Source organism: Sycon ciliatum, chromosome 6, assembly GCF_964019385.1.
Source record: "Sycon ciliatum chromosome 6, ocSycCili1.1, whole genome shotgun sequence".
Taxonomy (NCBI): domain Eukaryota; kingdom Metazoa; phylum Porifera; class Calcarea; order Leucosolenida; family Sycettidae; genus Sycon; species Sycon ciliatum.
This window is the reverse complement of record NC_088648.1, coordinates 30,549,572-30,560,706: the sequence shown is the minus strand read 5'-3', so window position 1 is coordinate 30,560,706 and position 11,135 is coordinate 30,549,572. Positions and strand designations below refer to the sequence as shown.

Below are 11,135 nucleotides of genomic sequence, written 5' to 3'. Positions count from 1 at the left end.
AGGTGAGAGCTGCTCGTCAGACTCGTTTGCCAGCGAGGCCAAGATCTGGTCCTGGAGGGGACCTGGATCTGATGGGACAATGACCTTGATGACTGCGCTGGATTGTCTACACTACAGTAAGATTTGATCGACTGGCTAGATGGACAAAAGCTATTCGATGTACATGTATGGACGTAACCAAAATAAAAAATAAAATGAAATAAAAAATAAACCCGACCGACCGACCCTGGTACAAGGTGGCCTAACAATATAAAAATCTATACGCTTATGCTACATATGCTACGGAGTCTACAAAAGGTTTTGAAATGTAATGGGTGTAAAAGTTCACCAAAAAAAAAACTTTGAAGCCGCGGTCCGGCACCATACGTCCCCGCTCCAAATCCACCTGACGAAATAATCTGGCGTCAATGAAACGCCACTGTGAGCGTGAAGCAAAGTCATCCAGAAGAAATTTGCAATATCAACAACATACCACCAGTTGCAATAGAGGCATCGTTTTCGTGTGATAACTAGAATTTGTCGGGTTTGCTGAGAGACGGACGCGGAGCCATGGTTAGGGGAGCGTATACATTGTACGCGGTGCTGGTCATCGCGGCTGGCTTGCGCTCGGCACTGGCTGGCAACGTGGAAGTGCACATCGACACGAGCAAGGTGAGCTGTGAGAATTGGACGTGTGCCGCCTACTCGTGCTGACTGCTCGTCTGTAGCAACAACAGCCCTCGCCCCCCCCCCCCCCTACCCCGTGATACTCGCACACACACATACACACACGCACACACACACGCGCGCACACATACATGCATACACACGTACACACACACACACACACACACACATACACACACACACACATACGTCCACGCCTCTTCGCTTTGTTTTGGTTGTGTGGCTTCAACCAAATGTCTTGGCGACGGCACTCCTTTTCGGTTGCATCGGTGCATTCATTGCATGGCCCATTCGCCAGCACAGGGAATCACAAAGTACAATGTACTGACAAGTGTAGAGCTGTAGTACTCAGAAGACTGACAAAATACATGTACAAAGTCAAATTCGTTGATCCCCAAGCTGCAGAGAGTGCTCAATGTCAGAGACAGAGCTTAGTACATAGCAGACTCAGCGGAGGACGTTCAGGTTGGTTGTAACTCTGAGTTTCATGCCGCTAGGCAATCATCAGACAAGTCATGTACTTAGAAGACACACTTCAGGCTCTTGAACATTTTGAAAGTTGTCACTATTATTATTATTATTATTATTATGCTTTCATGCCTTATCATCAGGTGAAAAACTGACAAAATAATGAATGAATGGCATGACTGTAACCACCAATGGCAAGCATGATGTGATAGTCGGGCATCAAAGCACCATTCCATTGTATGTTCATAGGTTGAGGAATGGAAAAAAAACTGAGGTTAGAAAATTGACTGAATGCTGGTACAGGTGGAATCCTGATAATTCGAACCTCCAAATGCTAGAAAAAAACTTCTAATTATCCGGACATTCTAATTATCTAAACAAGAACCCACAACACAATATGTATGTCAAAATGCTCTCATGGTCATACAGAGTTGCGCGTTGGACTTTAGACACAGATCTCACGGATACTGAACTGACAGGCACAGCCTGCTCATGCAAACTGCACTGACCAGTACAGTGTACAGTGAACTTCGAATTACAGTTTGCTAACTTCGAATTATCAGCACAAATCCCACACATCTTCTATGTAAGTGGAATCCGTGGAACTTTGAATTAACCGGACATGTCCGGTTCGAGGTTCGAATTATCGGAAAATCTTATGTGGGAATTGTATTGACAGAAATCGGTCCTGGAAAAACTTCTGATTAAGCGGTATACAAATAATCTACGTGGAGATAAAAGTTTAATAATAGCTATGAAAAGTATGAATGCCGCAGACATAACCACGCAACATGACAATTTGTTCAAGGTTTGGTTTTGTGTGTTTCCAAAATCGATTTTCACATTCCGGTCATCAGTGGAAATACGGAACTAAAGAGATCAAGGGAAAAACAAAGGTTAAAAATCCAAAGAAGTGTGACACATGACGGGTAACTTGTGGTAAGTATTACAAAAAGTGAGAACTAAAATAAAGAGTAAGTGTGACAAACGGGCATGAACAGTGCAGAAACAACTCATGAACACGGGGTGCAAACTCACGAAAATAACCAAAGTGCTAAGCAAAAAGAACATGTTTTAGCACTTAGGTTATTTTCGTGAGTTTGCACCCCGTGTTCATGAGTTGTTTCTGCACTGTTCATGCCCGTTTGTCACACTTACTCTTTATTTTAGTTCTCACTTTTTGTAATACTTACCACAAGTTACCCGTCATGTGTCACACTTCTTTGGATTTTTAACCTTTGTTTTTCCCTTGATCTCTTTAGTTCCATATTTCCACTGATGACCGGAACGTGAAAATCGATTTTGGAAACACACAATACCAAACCTTGAACAAATTGTCATGTTGCGTGGTGATGTCTGCGGCATTCATACTTTTCATAGCTATTATTAAGCGGTATGTTCGAATTAAGTCATATTCGAATTATCAGGATTCCACCTGTAACACATTTGTGCACGCCCCTTCACCTACGTTGTACATGTACATGCAGTGCCAACTGTCTTTCAGTGGTCGTCTCGGTGTCTTCTCTAGTTGGCTTCTTTGGCTAAAGTGCTAGTCATCTTCTATTGACAATCTGATCAGATGTTTAGATGAGAAGGCAGAAATGCATGCACATCTGGTGACATCACAATCACTCAATTGCATCAACCAATCAAAGTTGTTACCGAAGTTGCTACCTCTATTTGGATCAATACAGTCCAATAAAATATTCAAATGATACCCTTGTAGCATGCTACTTAGTGTTGGAGCATGAGTGACAGATTGCGAAGGTCTCTGGTTCCTCTTGATGATGGTCAATTATTATTGCTTAGCCTTCTATCATTACAACTCCCTCACGCTAATGATGATCCTGTCTCTTTGTTCCACCTTTTTTTTAGTCTATTTTTCAATCAATTTTGCACTTTGAATGGGTATTGGCAAAATCAACTTTCACCACCAGACCTCTAACCCGGGACCTTTGATACGTCGACAGTAGTCTAGGCACAGTAGCATGCTCGGTGTGCATGCTACTGTCCAGATCTTGAGATGATCATGAAAATTAATGATGGTAGCATTTTTTTTTTATTCCGCTGTTACGTTCAGGCGGTGGCGACAGTTCCCGAGTACTTCCGTGGCTTCACGTGTGATTGGTGGCGTCATAACAACCCTTCCTATGGCGACGATTGGCGCATGGCCGGTATGCTGACCCTGGATCTGACCAGCACGCGTCTCAAGAAGATGTTCACCAACCTGGTGCCGGCCCTGTGGAGAATTGGCGGCACACCCGAGGACGAGGTATGGTTGTCATGACAGCGGGTTGTGCTTGTTAATGACCTCATACATTACCAGGGATACACCTGGTGTGCAAAGAGTGCTCGAAATGCCGTGCAGGCAGAGCGTAGAACAGTCAAACAATTATGATGTTGATATTTTCCATGCCTGACGGGGGATAAAAGGCAACGTCATGCATTACACAAAGTGCATGTTGAGGCATACGTGTGTGTATGGCATGATTCTATGACTTGCATGGGCAACTTGCACCCGTGACCTGTACTTATTTCGGGCAGCACGTTTCAATTCAATTTTAAGCTAACGACACACGCTCAGCCCGGGGATGAAAAGTCAGTACATGATCTTTAGACACAATTTCCACATTTGGCCCAGTATCTGCGGAAATGGACCTTAGGGTGATTTTTCACAAAATGACTTTTTCTGCTGTTGTCATCTATAGGTATCTAGTGATCACATGGCAAAGTATTAGACCGAATAAAGCAATATTGATGACCCAGAAGCTTCTCAGACAAGCATAGGTACATATCAGGAAATACAACAATTTATCACAGTGTTTTCCACATCGGAATATTATGTGTTACAGCGAAATAAATATAAAATAGACAGTGTAATAAATCATCCATCCAGTTTTTGTTGTAAAACAACTCTTGGGCAACCTCTGGCATAGAGCTTGAATGGTCTTGATCCTCATCACTGCATACCAATGAAAACTGTTTGAACGCCATCCCAAGTCTGCTGAAAATCCACAATAGTGCAGAACAGGAGGGAGGGTGGCTACAACTACACCTGGAGTCCCAGTCTGTGCATCCCACAGGGAATACGACACAGGCACAACATTCTAACACCCCACACTTCATCTCATCGTCATACGTCAGCCTTTGGGTAATCCTGAAATAAAGATTATTATTATTATACACGATTTAGAGGTAGTCCATCACTGCTGCACCTCTGTGAAATTTGAGCTCTGTGGGAACTGGCTGCATGTGCGTCAGTGCGCCATGATTCCAGCACTGAGCGCAGAGAGTTCGTAGCTCATCAATCAATGTTCAGCTCTTGCCCCGTCCAAGGGGTTTGATGTTCACCACGGACTCCAATGTGTGAGCCAGGGAAAATTCAGATCATGTCACTAGCGGCAGCGCTCTTTCGTCCTGACTCGAGTTGATCCAGGGCGTTTCAGTTCGTCTACCTCTGTTGCCGTCGCCTCACTAGTTTCTCCTCGTTGAGTATTTCTCCTGAGCGGAGCTGTACTAAATTCAAAAGGGCCCTACAAGGATTTTCAGATATCAGAAAATACTTTTGCCAGCAGAGAGCTCCTTTGGCGGAGCGCCTAAGTCAAGTTGAAATTCTCGTCGCTAAATAGGAATTGCGCGTCGACAAAAACATCTTCTGGAAACTGTCGTCGTTCTCTATCAGACGCGACGATTCCTGCCTAGGAAATCCAATGACTTCTGGCGGAGCCGGACGGCAGCTAGCTGGCCATCGTGAGCGAACTCTCCTGCTACTGGGACGATCAAAAGCAGTCATTGTTGCAATGAACTAATTTTTTGTTTGAATGTGCAGAGCGCGAAGCAAGAGTTTTTTGCCGTTGCAGAAAATGACTTATTCTGAAAAAAATGATTTTCACCCGAAGGTCGATTCTCGCTGATACTGGGCCATTTATGGATTACAGGTTTCCTAAAGCAGCTTCCTATTAATTTTTGTAGGTTTTAAGAAGATTTTGCACTTGCCACTGCCGGAACTGTACAGCAATATCATCATATAGCTTTATGTGTGGTAGTTATCTCATAATTAAAATGGGCATTATTACATCCTCATGTTTCGATCACCTAACCCACACGCACGGCTCTGTTGTGTTGTGCTGTGGCTGTGCGTTCAACCTGCAGGTGGTGTACGCGATCGGCAACGCACCGGAATGTCCGCCGGATCAGATCCAGAACTCCACCAACTACCCGGGTCCACTGTGCCTGACACCGGAGCGCTTCAAGGACATCGTCATGTTTGCTCACGAGACTGGCGTGCACCTCGCCTTCGGCCTGAGTGGCGCGTACGGACGAGCGAGCGGCAAGGACAACTTCAACTCCACCAACAGTCACGAGCTGCTGAAGTACGCCGCCGCCAACAAGCTTCCAATATTTGCGTTCGAGCTGTCCAATGAGAAGAACGGCTGGGACCCGGTCAAGCTGGGCGAAGACTTTAACACGGTGCGCGGCTACATCAATGAGCTCTGGCCAGACGAGGCAACACGTCCTCTCCTTGTCGGTCCCGACACAGCAAGCACGCCGTGGATGAAGACGTTCTTTGGCACGGCGGGAAAGTCCCTGAACGCGTCCACGTTCCACACCTACTGCAATGGCTACACCACATGCGAGCAGACAATGCTGAATCCGAAGGTGCTCGACGGTTGCATCAACGCGGCCGTCAGCACCATTGAGTACACGCGCGAGGGCATACCCAGCAATCCAAACATGCCCGTCTGGGCCGGGGAGGACGGACCGCACAGTGGCGGCGGGCGGCCCAACTGCACGGATAGATTCGCCGACGCCTACTGGTACCTGGATCACTTGGCCACTCTGGCACTCCATGGCGTGCAGGCATTTGCACGGTCCACGATGGTGGGCGCAAACTACGGCCTGCTGAACCGCACCACATTCGAGCCGCACCCGGACTACTATGCCGCGTTATTGTGGGGGCGGCTGATGGGAACGTCGCATCTGAACGTGACGACTGGGAGCGCGGACGGCATGCTCCGCGCCTATACAACCTGCAGGAACCGATCGACGGTCGTGATCCTGCTGATGAATCTGGACACCGAACACAATCACACAGCCATGCTCGCACCACCAGCGTCGTCCACACGGGCAAGCTCGGGCAGCACCGCGTATCAGATGGTGTATATGCTGGCTGCGACGGGAGGCCTGGAAGGAATGTACGCCGACGACGTCTCATTCCTGCAGGATGGCCAGTTCAAGGTGCTCCGGCTTGGTGCGGACGACAGCTTGCCAGACCTGACGCCCACAAAGGATACCTTTGGTCAGGTGAACATGCCGCCTCTGAGCTATGCGTTTGTGGAGTTGGACTCCAACGCAGCCACATGCAGTGTCTAACACTCCAACACAGCACTGATACTTTTTTCTTCTTCTTTTCTTTTTTTTTAACGATGCAACGCAATATTGTGGAAAGTACACAACAATAAGGGACAAGAGGAAAGTTTTACAATAATAATACAGCGCTGATAATCCAATGCAGTATATGCAGTAACGTTTGGTACCCAATTATCCCATTAATACGCTGTAACCTAATGTCACAAATGCACTTTCGCTGACTCTGGGTAATTCTGATTTCTTTTCTGAATAGATTTTTCTGATTTTTCAAACTTTTAGGAATCAATACCCCCATGATAGGGCAGGCCCGAAAATTTGGGGAAATGTAAATTTTAATTTGAAATCGCAGTGAAGAGGCCAGGCCGTTTTTGGAGTTTGCGGACAATTAGAAAAAAAATTCAAAACTGGTCACAAATTTATAGTGGTGACTGCTAGCCCATGGGCTCAGCATGGTCCACAGGTACTAGGTGTGAGGCACTACAATTCATGTGATGTGAGAGCTGTGAAGATGACATGGGAGATTAGTTGGGAGATGACGAGGTGGGGGGGGGGGGGGGAGGGAAGGGATGCGCCATGAAGATGTGCACAAAGCTATGTCCTCCGCTCATTGGAACTTTCCGCACCTGAGCCTTCCAGTTAGTTGGAAGGTTGTTGGCTTGCGCTTCTTAGATGTGTTGGAGCTACATGTGCATGTGCATGTACATGTAGGTGTCAGGCCGTCGAATGTCTCAATATCTTTGTCAGTTTTGTGCCTCGTTGTCGCACTATCTGACTGTATATTATCTCGTTACCTTGGTGGACTGTTAGTCATAACGCCTCCTAATCGTATAGGTTCTTTTCTCACACTTGGGTTGAGAGGAATCAAAAGCGCTTCTGCTGTAACTCTGAGTTTCACGGTTTTAACCGATCATCAGACAACAACTTGACTACAATGTTCCGAAGGTATGACTGATATAGGCTGCAAGCTTGGATCAAGGCGCGAATGAATGATCCTCGTTAAAAGTGTGATCCTAGGTCCTTTTCTCATTGCTTATTTTCACTCGGTGTGTTTACTCAATCTCCGTACAGCATGCTGTTTCCACCTTGTTAGGTCCTCTCAGCGGAGCTCAGAGGTACTGCCCGAACCGATCGCAATGAATTGTCTAATGAACAACAAAGGCGTTGTTTAAACCAGCTGAGCCGCTCAACGCTCTAAAGTCAGACTCAGAGTGCCGCCGCTCAAACTGCGATAAACACAGCAAGCTTTGCACCAGGGCAGACAACTTTAACGCTAACCAGAAAACGTAGATGGTTCATTCTGCCCGCGTCTGTACTACTACGTATGAAATTGATAATGTTCACTATAAATAATATTGTTTTACACCATCTCTACGAAAGCTAGCTGTTTCCAACGTGAAACCCTGTGGAACCTGTCTAAGACGACCGCTCAAGGGATTCTCAAAACCTGGTCTCTGTTACCAGGTGGTCTCCTGATCCAGGGTCATTTGAATGGAAATAGCACCCACTGGTTCTGGTTGCAGTGGTCTTCTGGGACAGATGGTCGCCTTATCCGTACCGTGTGGTCGCCTTGACAGGTTTTACTGTATCTCTTCAGTGCAGCTGACAGAGTCACTGCCTCACTGGCGGAAGTGATCGCAATGCAGTCTCGCGAAGAACAAAGCATTTGCAAAACGTCTCAAATCATCCAAGTATTTAAAGAGTTCTCCTGGTCTTCTCCACACGCGAGAAACAGTGCGAACTTTGCACGAGGGCATGACACACTGTTTCTCACTGTCTATGTATAATAATATCATGCCTGCACCACAACATCTGGGTAGCTAATTGACGCTGTGGTGCGGTGGTTGATGATAAAGCTATTGACCCATCAAGTATCAACTTTTCACGCCTGAGCGTCTACTCAACCATCTGCATGTAGGCAATGCAGTGGTGGCAAGGATCAACGCTCCACATCCAGCACAGTGGCCATCGCCTTCTCCATACGACTGCATGCATCTAGTGCACTGGTTAAAGCACGTCAGATAACTGATAAGTCATTAAAGGGGAAGTGCATCGATTTTTCAAGTAGGGCTCAGATGAAAGACAATTGGATATCGATTCCGATGGTATATCTCTCGCTTGCATACGGCAAGGGAAACTTGCCATATCGCCGATTTCCTGATCCCGTTTCCATGGCGACTACAGGTGATGACGCACATTCTGCTTAGCTCCGTGAGAGAGAAGGTCGATCACTGCAGAATTGTGTCATTTTCAGTTGTCTTCTTGTATTCACGAAGTGAAAGAAGTACTGTGTTCAATGCTGTTAGTGCCGTGAACTGTTTATTAGTAGTCCTCTCCGTTGTGTCCTGGGACGTGACACCGACAGGGGAAAGCTGGAGTGCGGAGATGTTAGCTGGCAAGCGAAAATCGTGACGAACCAAGTGCTGAAATCTTGGTTGGGACAAATCAAACATTCAGCATTTACCTCAACCAAGGACCATGCCGTTTGCTCTTTCCACTTCCTGAAGATGGATGCGCTGCCTGCTGGAGACTCTCCTATCTCTCGTAACAACTTCTGGAGCCAGGTGAGACGACGAGTAGTGGAGATTAGCGAACGAAATAATGTCGTATGTTTTGAAATTTTTTCTGAACATTTCTCAGGAGAGATGGCGAATACCAAGCATCTTCTCCTAGTCTAGAGAAACCATTTCGTAGGCTACATTCCGCCTAGGGAAATGGCTGGGGAAGACATACTTGGAGGAGAACGAAGTAAGTGATCTTCTTTATGTTGTTCTTTGGTATTGCAATCTTATGTTTGACGAATATACGGCATGGTGCATAGTTGGTCGTTGAGTGCCTGCACGTGCATGTATAAGTGTGTGCTGATAAACACTTCCTATGCAAGAATCTGACACTCATGCTCTCTTTCTTTCTTGCAGTAGGTGCGCACATGTGTGTGTGTGTGAGAGAGAGAGAGAGAGAGAGAGAGAGAGAGAGAGAGAGAGTGTGTGTGTGTGCAGGAGCAGCGTGGAGCATGCCAGTGTGATCGCTGTGGCCGTTGCTTTCTTAGCTGTGGCGTTCTTGCCCGTCACAAGTGTGTGGCTCAGCCCCCAACGACAGTGGGGCCGTGTTGTGGTGAATACTGTGTGTCCTGCGACCGCTGCTTCCGTTCAGTCCAGGGCAGGAATAGACACCGCTGCTGAAGCTCTCCCTGGCCGTACATCAGTCTCGTGGCAGATGACCCGAACTCTCATTTTGTGTGTGTGTGTGTGTGTGTGTGTGTGTGTGTGTGTGTGTGTGTGTGTGTGTGTGTGTGTGTGTGTGAGGTGCATGTATATGTATGTGTGTTGCTCCCTACGTAGCCGGACAAACTCTTGTTTTTGTGTCCCGGGCGCCATGGGGCGGCGTTCTCCCATTCTCTCTCCACTGCCCCTCCGGGCCCACGTGGCTGTGACTCGACAGGGCAGGGCAAGTGTGTGTATGGCACATGGTGTGTGCTGGCATGTCTGTATAAATATGTTGGACAGGAATTTGTTCACCCACAACGTTGACGGAAAACCATGCTAGGTATTGCTGGAATGTATAGAGTCTGCGAGCACTAACAATAACTTACGTCATGTCACAACAAAGAACGGTGCAGTGTTTGACCCTCAAGCATCTATTGCCCGAACTTCTTCATATGAAATGAACAATACCCTTCTCCATAGAGACAACATGCAGATGAAGTGTATGGACGAATAATATATAAATAGGCCATTCACTGAGGGCATGGAATGATCTCTACGTGTAGATTGGATAGACACATGCACGTCTGCAAGGAAAGCATTTGTTCATGGGTTAGTTCACAGGTTCATGGGCTGATTGAGTTCACATGGACTAAGTTCATTATGCCATCTCTCCTGTGATATGTAAAACATACGACATTATTTCGTTCGCTAATCTCCGCTTCTCGTCGTCTCACCTGGCTTCAGAAGATGTTACGAGAGATAGGAGAGTCTCCAGCAGGCAGCGCATCCATCTTCAGGAAGTGGAAAGAGCAAACGGCATGGTCCTTGGTTGAGGTAAATGCTGAATGTTTGATTTGTCCCAACCAAGATTTCAGCACTTGGTTCGTCACGATTTTCGCTTGCCAGCTAACATCTCCGCACTCCAGCTTTCCCCTGTCGGTGTCACGTCCCAGGACACAACGGAGAGGACTACTAATAAACAGTTCACGGCACTAACAGCATTGAACACAGTACTTCTTTCACTTCGTGAATACAAGAAGACAACTGAAAATGACACAATTCTGCAGTGATCGACCTTCTCTCTCACGGAGCTAAGCAGAATGTGCGTCATCACCTGTAGTCGCCATGGAAACGGGATCAGGAAATCGGCGATATGGCAAGTTTCCCTTGCCGTATGCAAGCGAGAGATATACCATCGGAATCGATATCCAATTGTCTTTCATCTGAGCCCTACTTGAAAAATCGATGCACTTCCCCTTTAAGTAGCATACTACATGTACTAGTACTAGTAGTACTAGTCATATGGACAAACAAAATGGGTGCCTTATTATTATTATTATTTTTCTGTTTCTGTTTTAATGACAGTAAAGTATTTAGTTTATTAGGCGGGTTACAGAACTATCGACTTATCGTTCGCTGGCTTACTTG

At 46.5% G+C, this 11,135-nt stretch overlaps 1 protein-coding gene across 1 annotated transcript; it reads left to right on the top strand.

Moving 5' to 3' along the window:
- Nucleotides 1-430: 430 nt before the first annotated feature.
- Nucleotides 431-6,857, top strand: LOC135819881 (uncharacterized). The gene is made up of 3 exons (XM_065333182.1): nucleotides 431-651; nucleotides 3,215-3,406; nucleotides 5,287-6,857. The coding sequence occupies exons 1-3, from the start codon at nucleotides 550-552 to the stop codon at nucleotides 6,505-6,507; spliced, it is 1,515 nt and encodes a 504-aa protein (XP_065189254.1). The 5' UTR covers nucleotides 431-549; the 3' UTR covers nucleotides 6,508-6,857.
- Nucleotides 6,858-11,135: the final 4,278 nt, after the last annotated feature.